A 20,031-nucleotide genomic window follows, 5' to 3' on the forward strand; every position below is an offset into this window, starting at 1 on the left:
TCACTACATTTTTTAATTGCATCCTATCCTATCCTAAGCGTTGTAGCTTAAATGTTTGGGATGTTTCAGGTGTCTTGGGTTTTTTCCTCCTTGGAAGCTATCATAATTGAAAGCTTCTTGTTATAGTGGTAAATGAAACTCTGTACTCCAACATGTCATCTTGGTGCTGCTATTCATCTTGTCATCAGTTTAAAATTTTCATGCACATATTCACTTAAGTAATATAAATGATTTAAAAATTAAGTTGCTCGTAAATGATCTGGTGTTAGGTGTGTGAAGTCAAAGACCATTTTTCTTTTGTTGGGTATATTCTAGTAACCCATCTCTTTCAATGCTTTTGACTTAAAGCAGGAAGGCTGGTAATATTACCAGACAATATATAGCTTTTTATGACACCACAGTTTCATGTGCCATGCTTCCCAGTGACCCATCAATTAAATCATCAACACTTGATGCAGGCTCTTCACTGTGACACTTATACCAGTTGATCTTAATTTGATTGCCGTTAAAACCTTCCTTTCCTGACAACTGTTGTCAATTATACAAAATAAAATCAAGTATTCATAAGTAGGCTGTAATAGGATATAGGCAGACAGATTTAATAATTCAGTTTTGCTGAGACTTGAAAGGCATTAGTTGTAGCTGTTGTTCTCATTTGTAAAAAATTAATTGGATACAGCTCTTAAGAGAGAAGGCAGACATAATTTCATTTATTTAGATTTGACTGAGAACCCAGACCTGTAGAGGTGGTTTGGCATTATGTCTGTTTAAGAATAACTGACATGAATTCTTATCAGTTACGTATTATAGAAAGTAAATATAATTTTAATTTTACGGGGTTTTTTAGACTAATTTAAGTACACACTATGGTTGTTTTTTTTATAATATATCTGTAATGGAGTGTGGAATTCAACCCTGCATTTATGCAGACAAAACAATACTTTTTCAAGGCTGGGGTGCTTCATCTTTAATATGTTTGTAAAATATGCATATTGCTGCACATCTGCTATATATGACTAAATTATAGTTGCTTCCCTCTGATGCATCTTCAGCACAGTATAACATTAAAAAATGTGCTATGGCATACTTGAATTATACATATAAGTTCTCTTTAGTGCTTACTGGCAAGTCTCTTTTTTTTAAGCTTGCTGATATTTGGCAAAAAATTTTGCAAGCAGAAATCTGTTAACTTTAATGTACTCCAAAAGAAAGTTAAATACGGTTTTCAGAACTTCTGTGTTGTTGATTGGCTTCTTATGTACTCTACTGTGTATAGTGATGTTTGTAACAAATACCGTGTGTGGGTTGACTGCTAAGGCTTTTTGGAAGGGATTTGAATGTACTTGTGAAATTTAAAAACAGAAATATTTTTTAAAAAATAATTTCACTTGTAAAATGCTGATTAAATAGGTGTAGTTAAAGACAAGATCTGCTGTAAGGGATTGTTCAAAGCAAGACCAGAGAAAGTGACGGTCAGATGTGTGGAAGTATTTTTATAATGTTGTGTCATTCACTTTGTAATTTTTTTAATGCTAGTCAGAGTAAGACATTCCTTAGGTTTTTTTCCCTTGAATTCAGAATCCTCTCTCTTCTGTCTCATCTCATGACTCGGAGCTTCTTTCTCAGATCCTTATTCCAGGCTGGGAACTGGGAGAGGGGAAATTAAAACGAAGTTCTGGATACAGGGCAAGTGGGATAGTTTAGTTTCTTATGGCAAGAAAACCAACTTAATATCTCATGTTGCTGTTAGTCAGGAAACCTGGCCAGTGCTGGAAAGCGAGTGCTTTAAGTATTAGCGTACTTTCCCACATTCTCTTTGTAAAAACAAATCCAGTGGACTTCATGATCAGGGAGCAAGCTCTGTCTTTTCATTATGTCACTCTACATAAATTTTTCCTTGCCGTTTTCAGAATGTGATTTGCAGGGAATTTCCATGGGTTGATGCATGCATTTTGAGGTACTTGGATTCAGTTATCCAGTCTTGGGTTATTCAAGAGTATTCTTGCCTAACAAAGAACGTAAGGCCGTGCTTGTATAACTGGTAGGATATGCTGCTTCTGTCTGATTATTTTAGGACACTGCTAAGAAAAGTTCTGTTGCAGTCCCCTGCTGAAGTGCCTTTGCCAAAAACATCTCTGAAAGAACAATGTGTGCGATACACAGGAATGTATGTAATACACAGGAGATGCTACAAATGGTGCACAGTGTTGTTTCTGCAACAAACTAAACCAAGTTACCTAGGGTAGTTGAGATCTTCTTTCCACAGTTATAGCAAATACTAAATCTTGATGTAATTCAGATCATTTGAATGACTGTTTTTTTGTTGTTTGTTTCTTCATTATAGCCTTCCATGAAAATCAGGTGATGCAATTTTATATAGAAGAATTTAAATTATTTTCCTTTTCTTAATCTGTCAGTACTGCTATTTCGGTGTTCTTGTGTTAATTACACTGTCTTTAGAAACTACTTGGTAAACAGGCTGAATACAGGCTTGAAATAAACAGGCTTGACAACAAGCTAATTGTTTTAAGGAGAAATTATTAATCTTTCAGCTTATCAGAAACAGCAACATTTCCAAATGAAACAAACCAGGAATAAATAATTAATCCACAACAATTTTTCTCTTCTGAGTGATTTATTTTAAAAACCCTGTAAGCTAGAATGCATTCAAGAAAATAGGTAACATCCGAAGCAATAGCTTGTTTGCAGAAGCCTGTATTAAAGACTGTAATTTTATTTTAATATACATACTTCTGAGTATTAATTAAAGTGCTTGGTGGTAGCACAAGTTTATGTCCATTACTATAATTTCAGGAAATTAAAGATACCTACATATAACAGAATCAATTCATAAAATATGAATAGCGAGTTTGGTAGTATAAAAATAACAGATTTGGCTATCTGATAATGATGCATAGTATTAATTGAGAGAAAGCTTACGATATAATTGGTTTTGACTTCATTAAGAAACTTCCCTTTCTGGTTTGGGGGGGTTTCTCTCTCTTTTTTTTCTCACTTTTTTTTAAAGTTTAAGGCTAAAATATGACCAGCATTTTCCACGCACAACCTGTATTTAGTTTGAAAATTTTTGTTCAGGGCCTTTTCTTCAGGATTTCTAGAGGTAGGCAGGATTCTTCCTGCTTACTCTGTATTGAGCAGAGTATCTTTGACAAATTTAGGCCAGGTGTAACATGGCCCCAGATTAGTGCCTTCATAGATGAGCTTTTGTATCTCTATTTCAAAACACCATAAAAGCTACTGAAATAAATATTATTTTTCTTCAATATTCTATTAACACAGGAAATAGCTTTAAAAATATCTATATCTGTGGTATCTCAAGTAACCATAAACAAGAAGTCTGTTAATAATTAGCAATTCTTATATTTTAAAGTTACATGGTTATTTCAGGTTCTTAAAAAGGGTTTTAATCCTTTGTATTGCAGGTGCTGCTTTTCCACAGAAAAGCAATCTTAGGGTAAATTCTGGATAGGTCTCAAAGAGTTGAGCTTTTGCTGAAACGCGAAAAATGGGGTTGTAGTCCTAGGACCTCCCTAAGCATAAAAGTTTCATAGTTTTCAACTGAAATGGTTTTAAAAACCACTTTAGTTGCACTTGGGCAGCACCTTGCATGGACATGGTCTATATTGACTTATGCCTGTCTTCAGCTGAGGAGATTAAATGAATATTGCATACTTGTAAATCAGTTTAAATGTGCTTGTGTGTAATTTACTTAACCCATAAATTCTAATTCAGATCATTCCAAAATTTTCACTATGAAGACAGAAATAAGTCAGATGTTCACAGTGTTCAACTTTGTCCACTAATCATTGAATGACTGTATTATTATGGGAATCATAGAATCATGGAATGCCCTGAGTTGGAAGGCACCCACAAGGATCATCAAGTCCAACTCCTGTCCCCACACAGGACAACCCCAAAATTCACACCATGTCTCTGAGGGCATTGTCCAAGTGCTGCTTGAAGATCACCAGGCTTGGTGCCGTTACTGCCTCCCTGGGAAGCCTGTTCCAGTGTTCCACCACCCTCTGGGGGAAGAACCTTTTCCTAATACCCAACCTAAACCTCCCCTGGCACATCTTCCTGCCATTCCCTCCGGTCCTGTCTTTGGTCACCAGAGAGAAGAGATCAGCGCCTGCCCCTCCTCCTCCCCTTGTGAGGAAGCTGTATACTGTGATGAGGTCTCCCACAGGAAATGAGCATCTGAGTGGCCTCACTGCATAAAGTAAAAAAGTTTAATTTTGTTCACTCTTCTTTATATGTAGCCTTAAGAAAATTTCTTATGTTCAGTGTGGAATTTCGTTCTCTTTTTTTGTAGACAGCTATGCCTTGATTGGTAAATCTTAGAATCACAGAATTGTTAAGGTTGGGAAAGACCCTTAAGATCATTGAGTCCAACCGCTAACCTTCAAGACTTTTCCTTTAAGCAGCACAGAACTTAAAAAAAAAAAAAAAAAAAAAAAAAAAAAAAAAAAGATTCTTTGTGTGCTCTACATTAGTTGTCAGCTTCAAGAGTTATCACTGAATTCAAGGGGAATAGCAATTCCTGATGTTTGTGTAGATGTTTTTTCCCTGGAAAGTCATACTCAGGTTAGAAATGTAAGAGATTTTTGACACTGACCTAAAGCGTTCTGTTAAAGTATGTAACACAATTTTTGCTACCTTTTTTGTTGGTTGTGGGTTTTTTTGTGTTTGTTTTTTTTTTTCTAATTTTGTGATTGGGTGGGGAGGGGGCAGGGCTTCCAAGCATTTCAAAATGGAGCAGTTACAATAGCTATTTTTTCAGAAGACACTGATTTTTAGAAGTTTTATGTACTGCTGACTCAAATACTTTCCAAAGGTAAAGTACATGTGACTTCCACACAATACACATTGGGGAATATTTAGTTTTTTACAGGTCCAAGGACTTGGTAGGGGCAAAGAGTTGTTTTTATACATTGTCTCTAATTAGATGTTTCATCTCCCATGTTTATAGCTTGGTTAAGCCAGGTTTAAAAACGGTATCTCATAGTATAATTAAAATTACTTACTCAAATCTGCTGCAGTATTTGAGGTTGAGAAGAGGATTGTATTGTTTTAGTTTTGCTGTTGTGATCACTATTGAAAGCTGACTTTGCAGAAAGCAGTCCTTTTGCTGGATAAAAGGGAAACAGGCTATGAGATAAGTTATTGATGAAATTAACTGCTGAAGTGGAGAGGAAATGCAGCTGGCCAATACATGTCATAGTGTGAGCTCTATTAAATGAATATATGTGCAGTCAACCATTCACAGGAGCCACACTGGTCTTGAACTGCATTGATCTATAGTATAATTCTAAATGAAATTGATGGAAGAGAGCAACCATTGACAGGAAGGGTAAAGAGAACCATGAAATGTCTTGTACAGGAAAAGTATGATAGAAAGCAGGCTCATCTATGCTATGGATAGAAACTGCGGTGAAACAGTGTTATTTCTAGGTGTTCCTAGGTACCTCACCCTTAATTATAATGCGATATATGTCACTGGACTCTTCAAAAAGTGCTTTGTAGTATTTTATTTTAGAAGAAAATCCATAAAGAATCCTGTCAAGAATTTAAAATCAGCTTTTCAAGAACTTTAGATACAGCTTTGCAGTTTGCAGCTCTGAGCTTTGGGAGAAATTTAGTTGTGATAATGTGTCCTGAGAACTGTTTATATTAACATTTAAAGATTTGTTTACTTACTATGCACTTAATATAAATACAGCTGTTACATGAAGTCTTGTAAGCTTCTTTGAGGACTGTTGTGCAAAAATGCTACCTTCCAGTCAGATATAATGTCAGGTGGCTTCTCTCTCAAGCATGTCCTTTCAGACCGTTAGCTCATTGAACTGCTTGATTTACAGGCCTTGATGAATAAAACATTGGGTTGGGTTCTCTTAGGTTTTACTTACACCAGAGTCCACGTGTCCTATAAAAGAATCTCTCTTTTAATTTTGTGTTCACTGGCAGGTACCCTTTCTTGATGTATTGCCTGTTAGATTCAAAACTTCTAGCACATTGTCATCTTGTATAAGACTCAAACCTGCATAAACTCCTTTGCCAGTGTTTCCTTCAGTTTAGTTGCTACCGTATCACTTCTAGTGATGAAACTATTTTGTTAGTTTTCACTGGATTGGTTGAAATACAGAAGGAATTATGGCTATATATGTATATATGTCTATACACATTGTTTGAAAATTACAGATAACTAGAAAAATCTATTTTTATTTCACACCCAGAGCACAATAGCACAAGAGCGTAACAATAGCATATACAGTTGTTAGGCTGTAGCATAGTGGAAGTTGTAATTATTACTTCAGAAATATTTAAGGTTTCTTTAGTGTAGCAATTGTGAAGAGTATTGCTGAAAATTTACCACCTTTTTCAAAGGCTTCAAATTAGATGGAAATTGTAGCTAATCGTATATGGTTTTTAATAGATTTGCAATGTTTGTGTGCAGTCTTCTTTGCATCTTACATTAGTAACCTATGTAATACTGCAGACGATGATATCCATCAGACTAGTTATTGGGGGGGGGGGCGCTCTGCACTGGCCTCAATTTTCTGTTTGTTGAATGCTAGTCTTCTGTCTGCAAAGCATACTGATTCTCTTCAGCATTTATCAGTCGGTATCTTGAGCTTCCCTCATACCTTAGAGTACTGTGCATGTGTTGACAGGCTTCTTTAGCCTTGGATCCTTGACAATTACATGTGATCCAGAATAATTTCTTCTAAGTATAATACATTGGGACCCATATTGTTTTGAATGGTGTCCATGTTACAGGTTTATTTTTAAATATTTTTTTCAGAGAAGCCAGGAGACTATGAGCCGTGGAAGTTTGTGATGTCATACCAGCAAAGAGACAAAAATCACAGGCGTCAGTTCGTTATTCTGTTGTGTTGGAATTGTACAAGTGATACAATTCTAAAAACGAAAAAAAAATCAAACCTGTTTCAACTTCAGCCAGTGGAGTTGTGTCTTCTGCTGATCACATTTCGACACCTGTTTAGAAACTATTAAGAAACCTGTAAAATAGGATTCCCGCCCCTGGTCCCCATTTATAAACAGGCATATTGCTAATTTTATCAGAAAAATTGTGCTATTGTGTGATATCTGAAGCATTTCTGGAAGAATGCACACAGGCATTCCAAAATATGAATCCTTTTATATGTAGCCCATTTATTTAAAAATTGATGTAAAATGCTTTATTTTCACTCTTCTAATTTTTTTAACCCAAACTGAATTTTTGAGATCAAAAAAATAGTTTGATGTCTCTTTATAACTTCAAGGTTCATGTTTCATTCGAACTGACCAGCTTGATGGAGAAACAGACTGGAAACTGAAGGTTGCTGTCAGTTGCACACAAAGATTGCCAGCTTTGGGGGTAAGCGTTTTATCTGTTTGCTTTTAAGATATCTCCCATGTATGCGTATGTATCTCTTATCTAAAAGACTGTTACAATTATTGTAAGTAATGGAAGATACCTGTTACCACAGTCTTAGTTTTTGCAGTAAATAGGATTCAGGTATTCTGCTGAATGCTGAATGAGAAGTTGGTTATGAAAATATTCTTGGTTTTACATTGAAAAGAAACTGAGGCAGAACTGGATTTTTGTCTTTCAACTTAGCGGTTCTTATTGTGGTCCCCACTGAGATCCATACTCTGCAGAAACTTAGCAGAGTTGTAGTGTTTTCAACCAAATGTTATACTGCAAGTGCAAGTCATTCTTGCCTCAGGAACTGTTGCTTTAGTCACTAACTTGTAAGCTTGGGAAACAGCGGTCTGCTCTTGGAAGGTAAAGTGCTTTTTGTCGTCAAGATGCTTTCTAGTCTGGCAAGGTGCAACGTGCAAGTTCTTGCAAGGAGGGCTCTCTAAGAGCTGCCTGAATGTGTGTATTTTATCAGTGCATATACGTCATGTCACAGGTAACTATTAAAATTGTGAAAATGACGCGTGTGTATATGTATACATTCAAAATAGACGCATCTACAAGAATGTACATAGAATTGTGTGAATGGCTCTTAATGAGAAGCTAAATTGTGTCCCTTGTACTAGGGAAGCTTGCTATTTTTTACAAGAGAGTTGGCTTGGTATTAAGAGACTTCCTCTAAAAACACACTCAAGTTACAAGCTTGTGGAAGTTTACCTGTACAGAATATCTGGTGTTTTGATACTAAATCCTTTAGGTGTTTTTATTAAAGGCAAAAGTACCTTAAGAGGACTGTTCATATGCCGTCTGAATAGAAAAAGTGTTAGATTATCTGCCAGGTCATAGCAGGACTTCTACAATTGTTTTTCCAGAATTAGAGGTGCTGCCACACTGAAATTAGCAAAAGGGAGAGATTTTTTTCCTGTGTTTGTAGTGTTCTGGCTACTGGCTTCACATGTGACAGGAGGAGACAAAAATAGCTACGTTTGAATTTAGAGGATTGGGAACAAGGGATGGAACTGAAGATTGGTCACGCCAAACATAGATTCCAAGTCAGGCTTCAAAGTGGGAGTTTTGGTGCAAGAAGAGACTTCAATAAATATTCTGTGAATTGCAGTTGAATTTAGTATTTACAATAATGCCTCTCCTGTAGGTTTTTACCATTTAATCATCGACCTTTCTTGTTTTCTCATTAAAAAAAAAAATCATGTCCACATTTGAGACAGATGCATGCATTTGACTAAAATCAGTCAATTTTCAATTTTTATTTTTTTAAATTAAATAGTGCTTTTCAGATAGTTACAGCTCTGTCCAACTTAGCTATTATTTTTTATTTCTATTTTGTTTTGGAAGCATCACTGATTGCACTTGGCAAATACAACTGTTCTTGCAGAGCACTGCCTCTTTGAGTTCTGTTTGCTCGTTATAATTTCAGTGTTCTGAGCTTGGAAATCTTGGTGTTCTGAGCTTTGGTGCTCTGAGGCTGACAAAATCTGGAGTAAATGCAATGTATAGGTTTCTCTACATGTTATCTTGAAAAAAACAAACCAAACAAAACAAAAATCCCAAAACAAACAAACAAACAAAAAAAAGGAAGAAAACCAAAACCACAACCACAACAAAAAAAAACCCCACAAAACCAAAAAACCAAATCCATGTCTGAAGTTTCCCCTCCTTCCTAGGAAGAAATAGACCTGGCAGAGCAGGGAATTGTTGTACTCCAACTGTTATATTATGTTCTTTGTTAAAAAAAAAAAAAAAAAATAGTTTACCAATAGACTTGACAAATTATTAAGCATCTGTGGGATAGTATAAAATTATGGTTAAAACTACATTTGATTTGAAAGAAGTAAATGTATTGTAGTTGTTTACAGTGGACAATAAATCAGAAATGTTGAGAAGTCTATATTTGAATGGTAGGACATGCAGCCTAAACTTCCTGCAGAAGTGAAGGTTTGCTTCAGGTGGTGGTTGTTTTGGGCATGTAGGGGAGGGAAAGGCAAGATGTCGCCAAGAAATTATTCATCTGTCTTGGAAACAGTATACAAGAGTCAACTGAAGGATATAGTAACGATTTGTTCCTTAGTTGTTTCCACTTTCTGCTGTTAACCTAGCACTAACGTCCAACTGATCTGTGCTTCTTACAAGATTTTATATTCTCCTCCTTCTTGAGCTGTATGTGACAACCTGAGTTGTGTCATCACGTGCAGTTAATCAAGCAGCTACGTACGCCTAACAAAACTTCCCTGGCCACCAGCAGCAAATGGAAACCACCAAGCAGGTGACACGCCTCTGCTCTTACTCGCATCACGCAGTTACTGGTGGTTAACTATGCTAGCCAAGACTTTGTCTGCATTAAGCTGACATGTCACCCTGTAGTAACTGACACTGGGTATAATACTTCCTATCAACTAAACTAAACAATCTCGCAATGTCTATACCATGTGGTTTGGTCAAACCATTGACACTTAGTGGTTCTTTAATGAGATAATTTTAAATGACTGCTTCCCAGCTCATCTTAGACTGTTTGCTGTGCTCATGTCACATATCTACTTCTACAAAATATTAGGAGAATCGGGCAACAATCCTTCCCTCTACTAAAAGAAGCTGCTGGGATGTGATCCTCCTTTCATTCTGTTTGCATTATGTGCTGCACAAGGAGGGCAGTGCATTGTATTTGCCCCCAAAATAACTCATGTGGTGAAAATAAGACATTTCAGTGAACACCTATCTAAATGTTTTGCTTTTTAAAATAAATTAATTAATGAAAACTGTTTTGCTTTACGGAATTTTGGAAAATCGACCTTCCCAAATACCAGATCATTCATACCTGATGGTTTCTAGCCATTCCATGCCATGCTATTGAAACAACATTGCCACTTCTGCAGGTAGCATGTTACTAACATTCTTCTAATATGCCCGCTTTAGTGTACCTAGGGCGGTAAGGTGTGAATGCAGGAGGGGTGCTGCCCTGCTGTGCTGCATGTTGTGGTTGACACCTGCTGGGTGGCTGTTGGCAGAGCCCCGCCCCTGCCTCACGCTGCCCCGCCCCTGCCTCACGCTGCCCCGCCCCTGCCACCTACTGTGGGCCAGCTGTGGCTGGGGGAGGAGCTGTGTTGTAGGTTGTTTTATGATAACTCACAAAGTGAATTTTGTACCAGTTGAAAGACATGGTGAAGGAAGTGAGTAGAGCACAGTATGTTCTGTGCCTGCAAGGAATTATGTAGAGACCTCAAAGTTCTAGGAGTCCTGCCCATTTCAAAGTCACGAAGCTTGTGTTTTAATCCAGTACTGCCTTCAAACTGGATTGAAGACTCATATTTGGGTGGGTGGCTACAAAAAAAGGGTTAGATTTTCAAGGTTAACTTTATATATGTTTATGGTAAACCTGCAGGGGGTCCGTTCACAAGGAGAACCTCTTCAGACAAGGGTGTGCAGGGGGATGTGGGGCGCAGCCTCTGGGGTCCGGCATCCCTTGTTGTCTCTGGGCTGATGTTCTGGCATTTTGCTGTAACAGATCAAATAGTTTCAGCTAACTTTTGTCTGAAGGAGCAGTTGTTCGCTGCAGTAGTGCTTTCCCTGGCTTCCAGGGACTCTCCGTATGTAAAGCAACACCTGTTGTGGTGTCTTCTCCATGTGCTTGCAGCGTGTTTTCAAAGTTGAGGCTTACGGTTCATATTTAGATAATAAAATGTATTTTTAATAATTTAAGAGAAGACATGCAAATTGAGCATAAAATAGGCTATAAAAAACTTCATCGTGTGTCTGACAGAATACACTCTCCATAGTTGTTACTTGTTTTGAGTTCTTTAGTTATTGGATGTAAAGGCAGTGAGTATCTTGCATTGGCATGAGCTGCCAGTCATGTCAACTGAGCAGCATTGTAACCCTACCAACTCTGACACCCAGAATAAACAAGCCTGCAGACCTTCAGAGCTTTTCTTAAAGAATAGATGACACCACCAGGATGATCAATAGAGATTATTGTTGTCTTTGTAAACCAGTTAATGTGATCAGAGAATTAATATTTCAACAAGTCATTTAATGACAGCTGAGCAGCAAATATTGTTAACACATAGATAAGGTTTCTTGCAGTTTCATAATTTCAGGTGGGGCAGTTCTGGCGATACACGTGCTCTGAGGCATTCTCCTCTAGCCTCTGTGATCAACTAAATTTATTAACAGCAATGAGGTCACTGTAATTTTCAATAAATGGTGACTTGCTGATTTATATCAGAAGATTCATACAGCAGTAAACAATACCATTTACATTTAATTAGTTTTATTGAACCAAAGGTAATTTTATTTGTAATGAACTGCATGTTATGATTAAGAATGTATTTTAGCGATCTTTAAGTAAGGTGAACAAATGTTGCCCCTGACCTAATAGAGGAGATTTTTCTGTTATTGATAACTTTACAGTGATTTTTAAATTCTGAGATGCAAAAGAGAACATTTTCATTATTGTACCATCATCGAGTCATTTCCTGACTTTCAGTGTAGATGAAATGCATTCTTCTGAATTATAATTTTCAAGCATGAGATAATTAAATGCATATCAAGGTTTATTTTAAATCTCATCTACTGTTCTATAAAAATAACTTAATTTTTATTGCTTGAGAGTCAAGTCTTTCATACAGTTTCTTTAATCTTGAACTGTTACAATCCCTCTACCCAAGTGTGTGTGTGGTTTTTTCCTTCATGTTTTTATTTGTTTGTTTTTTCTTTGAGTAAGAAAATAACTGAGGTCATTTGCCCTCACCATCTCCTAAAAGCAACGTCATTTTAGATGTAGAATAGTGTTTCCATTGAACATAACAGCAGAACTATTTGGCTTCAGTGAACTAGTAGTTCAATGCTTGTAGTATGAAAAGAATTCTTTACTGAAGCTGAATTTCACAAAGATCAAATCCCTCATTAGATAAATCATTAATAAAAAGTAGTTGTCTTTTTAAAAATATAATTAAATCCTTTGTTTAAGGTAGTTTCCCTTATCCCGGCATTTAAATAGGGAGAAGCAATGATGTAACCTAACGGGATAAATTTTCACAGAATCACAGGTTGGAAGGGACCTCAGGGATCATCTAGCCCAACCTTTCTAAGAAGAGCAAAGTCTAGACAAGATGGCCCAGCACCCTGTCCAGCTGAATCTTAAAAGTGTCCAATGTGGCTGAGTCAACCACTTCCCTGGGGGAGATTATTCCAATGGTTGACTGTCCTCACTGTGAAAAATTTCCCTCTGGTGTCCAGTCGGAATCTCTCCAAGAGCAACTTGTGTCCATTCCCCCTTGTCCTCTCCATGTGACTCCATGTAAAAAGGGAGTCTCCATCTTCTTTGTAGCTACCCCTTAAGTACTGGTACACAGTGATGAGACCCCCTCTAAGCCTCCTTTTCTCAAGGCTGAACAAACCCAGTTCTCCCAGCCTATCTTCATATGGCAGCTTCCCAGTCCTTTGGTCATCTTGGTGGCCCTTCTCTGGACCCCTTCCAGCCTGTCCACATCCTTTTTGTATAGTGGGGACCAGAACTGTACACAGTACTCCAGGTGTGGCCTCGCCAGCACTGAGTAGAGTGGGATAATGACTTCCTTGTCTCTGCCGGTGATGCCCTTTTTGATGCAACCCAGCAACATATTGGCCTTTTTGGCTGCAGCAGCACGCTGTTCGCTCATATTGAGCGACCAGGATCCACCAGGACCCCCAGGTCCCTTTTGACAGAGCTGCTCTCCAGCCAGGTGGATCCCAGTATGTGCTGCACTCCTGGATTATGTTTTGCCAGGTGCAAAACCTTACATTTGTCCTTGTTGAACTTCATAAGGTTCTTGCTGGCCCACTCTTCCAGCCTATCCAGAGCTCCCTGCAGAGCAGCTCTCCCTTCTGGAGTGTCTACTTCCCCACTCAACTTGGTGTCATCAGCAAACTTCATCAGGCTACACTAGATGCCGTTATCCAGATCACTTATGAAGATGTTGAATAACATTGGGCCCAATATTGATCCCTGGGGGACCCCACTTGTGACAGGTCGCCACTTGGAAAAGGAGCTATTTACCACCACCCTTTGGGTGTGGTCTGTCAGCCAGTTCCCCACCCACTGCACAGACCACTTGTCTAGGCCGTAACACATCAATATCTCCAGGAGGAGACTGTGGGGGACTGTATCCAGCCAGTTGGATCCCAGTCTGTACTGCACTCCTGGATTATGTTTTCCCAGGTGCAAGATCTTACACTTGTCCTTGTTGAACTTCATAAGGTTCTTGTTGGCTCTCTCAGTGAGCAGAAGTTATATTTACATGTAGTGTATAAATCTTAATGTCTCCTTGTTAAATTCACCATCAGTACTTCTTCAAGACCCTGAGATGAGTAGTGCATGGCTTCTACTACTGGGAAAGCAGCACTAGGTGAAAGGAACACCTTTGTACTTTTATAGTAACCTTTATTGTTGAATTCAGTTCACATGTAATGTCTTCTATGACTGTGTCATACTTTGGATTTCTTGTTCTTTCCCTTGTATTATAAAACTTCAGCTACTGTATTTTGGCCTGAGAATGATGTCCATTTGGAGTACAGAGCACTGGGCTACAAAAAAAAAAAAGTCCTTATCCCTTTTCTTCCCCCTAATAATGAAAAAATACTTCAGAAGGCTACTGAGTATGTGTAATATGCTTGTATATCTTTTCTTTCTACTACTTATGAATAAAATGCCAATGAACTACCATGCCAGATTTCTCTCAGAGCATAGGTTATACTTACGATATTTAGTTTTAGGAAAAAATACACACTTTCGGAATACTCCGCTTGTTCTGGTTTGTGGCATTCCAGAGTAATGTGTAGGGAATGTGAAGATCTCAGTTTTTCAGAAAGATAAGTGAGCTTGTTTCAGAGTTGAAATTCAAAAAAAAAAAAAAGGAAAACATTAAAATGTTTAGGTGTTAAATCAGAAATACAGAAGGAGAACTAAAACTTAGAAAAGACACCAAAGGAGTGTGGTAGGAATTTTTACATTTAAAATGTAACAAAGGAGAACATCACAGTGAAAGAAAACAGATTAGTAACCAGGAAAAAATATTACTGTACAAATGCCAATATACTTAAAAAGGTGGATATTTCTGCTTCCTTTTATTCTAATGTTGCTTCCCACTAAGGCATTCTTTGAAAAGCAAGTTGTTCTTGGTTGACGCATTTCACTAGCAGTTTTTATTGTGTATATGAGTATGTTTGTGGTATTAGTTTTCTGCTGTGCCATCCACTACTGAGAGACTCTTTATTTTTCTTAGCGTAATAAAGCACGTAATAGCCTGGATTAGCTAAATTGTAGGTGATAACAGATTGGAAAGAAGTGAATGATGAAGATATAGGACACCACGTGTGTATTAGTTTCATAGGAATTATTTTTCATGAACCTGATGAAAGTAGATTGGAAGAACAAGGATGCAATGAATGAACTTCATGTGAAAGACTACAATAAATGGCTAACGGTTTAAGATAAAGATAATTTGTGAGAGGTAATGTTCAGATTTGATTCATGTTTTAAAGAGTATATAAATACAAATCCTGTGTGTTTTTGCAAGGTTTGAAGTGAGAGATTTCTTGTCTGAGGAATGTAAGTAGAAATACAAATTTGTTATTTATAGAACTACACATATTTAAACTAAAGTCTAGCATGTTTGATTATTATACATTTGATTTAAAAAAAAAATTCCTTTTGATCTGGAAAGTGAAAAAGTAACGATATTCAAAAGTCTGTAGCCATTTTATTGAAGAAAAACTATATAAATGTGTCAGATTTTAAGACATTAACACAGGTGGACAATTGCACCTTTAGTTAATTTTTGTAATGTTCAAATTATGTGGTTCTCAAATGTAGACATTTTTCTTTTATTCAAAATTATGAACAAAAAATAATGGTATGCTTTTAAAAATAGCTATATTTCAGTCAAGGTATGGTTGTATGTCCATGAATGAGGCTGTAAAATTAATTCTGCTTTTGAAGATAGCACATTCTAGCTAGTGTGAACATGGTATGGCAACCATATAATCTGCTCCCCAGAGACTGTGTCTGATTAGCCTTTTGCAAGATTCATCCAGTAATAAAGGATGGAGATAACCCAAATGGTTAGGTGCTACATACAGTGAGAAGGTACATTTCGTCAGAAGTTAAGCTTCTTAGATTGACTGGGATTTGGTATCAAGCATCTGCTCCTCTCCAGAGTGGAAACTGGATCGTGGATCCATGCATGAGTCATCTACTCATGTTGAAGTCTCTTAGCTGCTGTTGCTTCTGACCATCTAGAAAGCCTGAAAGTTTGCTTTTGCAATGAGATGAAAGCCCTTTGTATCAGGTTTTTAACAACTTAGTCTGTGGTGTTTTTTCTGCGGGAGGTGGATGTTTCAGAACAATTACCTGATGAAAGAATTGGTTCAGAATTTTGAGGTGATCCTCCCTGGGCCCCTATAGAGCCTGCTACTGTAGTATCTAAGAGTCTCTTATTCTTCTTAGTTTTAGGGTAGTAATGTTCATGGGTTGTTTGCTGTCATGAGTAGTAGTACCATGTATATTAGACGCAATTTTATCAGACTAGTTTAGCATATCCCTGACTTTAAGCATTTGAATAATCCTGTTGATTTATCCAGGCTTTCTTGAAGCTGATGGAGATTTTTATGGGTTGACTGCAAATGTGCTTGAGCGTTTAAGAGAACTTGAATCAATTTCATATTTTCCTCTTGTATTCATTTGGCTTTGTCCTTCTGGAAATGTATTTTGTTTCCAGTTGCATTAAAAACAAAACACAAACCCTCACTTTATTTATAAAAGAACAACTATATGGAAAATATTTTAAGATTATAGTATTATAAATTAAAATGGGGCTGTTAAGAGAAAATAGATGAGATAAATTTTCTAACTCATATTATGAATATGAAATACTTTAGTGTTTGAATATCAACATCTCTAGAATATTGTATTGGATCTGGTTCCTTTATAGCAAGATGTACTGAAAAAACAGCATGTTTCTTAGTTGGGTAAAAATTTCATGAACTTAACTTGGGACGGGGAGGTGGAGGTCATAAACTAGAGTCTTTACCACTAAAAAGTTCTTCAAAATCTGTGTTTAAGTTTAAATAATAGTAAGTACATTAATCTGTTTTACAGGATCTCTTTTCAATCAATGCTTATGTTTATGCTCAGAAGCCACAGCTGGATATTCACAGTTTTGAGGGTACCTTCACACGGGTAAGTAGTGTAGGTAAATACAGTTCTACTTCTCTCTTCCATTTCTCAATGTAAGTGAAACATATACTTAGTGTCAAAGTTGTATCTGATCTTTCCTAGCATTACAGCAGCATTTTTTTTGCCATGTTCCTGCCATGACAATACTTCATATAAAAGATATTCTGGTAAATAAGTATTGCAGAAAGCTAATACAAAAAGAATATCTCAAAAAGGCAGAATCCAAGAATTAGATATTCGTTGACATCACTATAATATTTTTTTATGAAACCATTTGTATAGCAGTATATATTGTTTGTCTCTAGGCATCTAATGTATTGTTCATGTATTAAAAAAAAAAAAAAGTGGCAAGCTGAATATATTTAGTAGCCTGAGACAATGCAACTGCTAGTTTATATGCAATAAAAATGTGCCTTGTTTAACAGCATTTCTGTTCAAGAAAAAGCTAGTAATTCCAAAGTTTGGTTATCTCAAAAAGTAAAATAAAACTTAAAGCTACTTATGGGGACTTGATTAAATCTTTTCCCAGCTATAATTATATTCAAAACCAATGCGATAACAACAGTGCAATAATTTCTGTGACTTTCTTCTGTCATTTCAAAAGGTGGCATGCTGAAGTTAACCCTTTGAAGCAGGGTGTCTTAATAGGTAGTAATTTTTTTTTAAATCGCTTTGCAGATTTGTAGCATTATATTAGGAGATATAGTTTTCTTTATTTTAGCCAAATTCAGTGTTAGTAGACTCGTTCCTCTTGATAGTTTGTTTCTAAAATAATTTCAGAGAATTAACTACTATAGGGGCACAGAGAAGGGTTTTTTACCCAAGTGACTCAAATTGGTAATAGATTTTGTTCAGTAATTGGAATTCCAGTTCACAATTTTAAGTACACTGATGAATGGTATATTGCAGTTGTTGGCTCTTGAAGACCAATTTATACCATTTATATAGTTCATGCTGCCTACAAAGTAAATGTCATTTGCCCACACCTTCTAAAGCTGTAAGCAACAGCGTTTACTTAAACCTTGTATTGACCAATTGTCCAAATGAAACTTCTATTAACAGCTGTAAAATTCATGTTATTCCTGTCCCAGTGGTGAAGTGTATACTTTTCTAAATACAAATTGAACTCCTCAGAGCCTTTTTAACAGCTCTGGTACATATAATTGAGACATTGGGAAATCATCACTAAACAGTTGCTCCCTGTTGTGGATTCTGTTTGTACATGTAATAAGAGCTGTATGATTCAAGCATCCCTGATATCTGTAAATAACCCTGATGCATTTTATGCTTTCAGGTTTATATATATATGTGTTGTTTTGACTGCTTCAGTAGGAAGGGCAGTTTAAGCCGAACTCATGTGTGCAGGCATCTGAGGGCAATGCCCTCAGACTTGATTCACAGTAGGTCACACTGTAGATATTTTAGAATATTTTTTTTCCTCTTTTCTGTTAATGGTGTACCTTCTGCATAGTGAAATGTTGCTTTAGGACATTTGTTTACTGATTTATCTTTCTACTTCTGCTGTAAGCCCTTGCTTCTTAACACTAAATCAGTTTTTGCATCTAATTTCTATTTTATGTTCAAGTAAAAAAATTAGTGTGCTTAGTGATGCTAATGCATACATTTTTCCTACTTAAGCATTGATGTTCAAAGAATTCTTGTAAGGGTAGGTTGACAGGGTAATAGCACATTGATTTTTCTTTTCTTTTTTCCCCATTATGAAGACAGATTACTAACAATGTAGAAGACAAACTTAGATAATTTCAAAAAGTGCATGACCATAAAACAGAACAGAAACTTAGGTGCACAGCTCTGGAGTTTTTATGAGGGAACAACTTCTAAGTACTTTTATGTGAGAAGTATAACCACAGCAAACCTGATAGCTGAAACAAGATACATTTTGCAGTACACCTGCATAACCACGTCAGGAGGAGTTAAAGCTCTGCCGTACTCTATTGACGTCTGCCAGCTTCACATGAAGTCATTTTCTGTTGTCCTCTATGGATTTTGGTGCATTATATGCAGTCAGTTAATGAAAGAGAGTGTGTGTCCTTGCATGGCATGTGGGAAGGATTGTGTCTGGCCCTTAAATAACGACATAAGTTAATTCCTCTCCTCCTCTCCCATCTTCTGGATATCCTACCAAGAAAGAACAGATAAGCTAAACTAGTGTTCTGCGAAAATGTGAGGTGGTTTTATTTGTCCTCAGGACATCATCCATGTCTTGGATGAGCTTATTTTGAAATAGTGATGCACAGAATAGGGATTTTCACAGACATAACTACTTGAGTTTATCTTCTGATACTTCTATTAAGCTTGATAAATCAGGAAGCTATTTTATTAATTTTGGAAAGGCATGAGAAGAAAACATGTCTGTAGCAAGAGAATAAAAGGTAGTTATACTTCTTAACCCAACTTTTACCAGTTGGAGCCCAAAGAGTACTATAGAGGATGACCAGTATTATTTACCTTTTGCTTACAGCTTCTGTGCAGAGTTATGGAAATTCTCTCTTCTGCTTTTGACCTTGGCTGCTTTTTGTTTAAATGTGGGGCCTTCTTCCACCATATCCTTAATAATCTTTTTCTTAAATTTCTCCTATATTGCAGCTCTGTGCTGTCACCTCAGTCTCTTCATTTAGTTTGGGAATATATCTGAATCTTATTTTTTATTATTCCAGTAGAAATCTCAGAGAACTGAGTCCTTCTGAGTTTAGTTCATCTGCTGTAATAAACTATTTTTCTATGGTACAGCACCATTTTGTATATTTTTTTTCCAATGTAGCACCTTGTCAGATGTTTAAAAGACTACCTTGGTGCAAAACCTGTTGCATGTACCTGTTGGTATTTTGGGAAAATACATATTGCAATGTGAGCACTGAAAATTGCGTATTAATATTATGACTAGAATCTCTGGCCTGGGGCTAATTATACAGATGTTTTCTTGGCTAAGTCTTGTATTTTAGTACAGAGAATGTTACTTCATATTTAGTGTTAGAAAATCACCTGTTTTGAAGCAATGGTTGTGTTTGCTATGATCTGACTTAATTTTGTGTTGCCACTGAAGGGAATGGTGTTATGTTTTGCAGCTGCATTTTACTCACCTTCCTTGTGCTGGCACTAAGGGCCATACAGACAGACAGACTAGTGAGCTAACATGTGCAGAACCTAATCAGATCCTGTCCAAAATACATATGCCAGTAAAGGAACATAGCAAGAATAATTAACTGTGGGGTTGGGGTGGGGAAGGAATCTCTTTCAGTGATGCAACTAAACTAATGAGTATTCTTCAACTTCTCTACAGAAGTTGGTGAAGGTGTTGTGCTGCATTCTGTCTGGTAGGAACAGGGCTGGAAAAGAT

At 36.8% G+C, this 20,031-nt stretch overlaps 1 protein-coding gene across 2 annotated transcripts in view; it reads left to right on the forward strand.

Moving 5' to 3' along the window:
• Positions 1-20,031, forward strand: part of ATP9B (ATPase phospholipid transporting 9B (putative)) — a 169,915-nt gene that overhangs the window by 62,418 nt on the left and 87,466 nt on the right. For both annotated transcript variants that reach the window (XM_064443729.1, XM_064443730.1), the window contains exons 8-9: positions 7,308-7,402; positions 16,596-16,676. In XM_064443729.1, the coding sequence (XP_064299799.1) occupies positions 7,308-7,402; positions 16,596-16,676 (176 nt within the window). The remainder of the gene's footprint in view (positions 1-7,307; positions 7,403-16,595; positions 16,677-20,031) is intronic.

This window comes from Phalacrocorax carbo, chromosome 2 (genome assembly GCF_963921805.1).
Source record: "Phalacrocorax carbo chromosome 2, bPhaCar2.1, whole genome shotgun sequence".
NCBI lineage: Eukaryota > Metazoa > Chordata > Aves > Suliformes > Phalacrocoracidae > Phalacrocorax > Phalacrocorax carbo.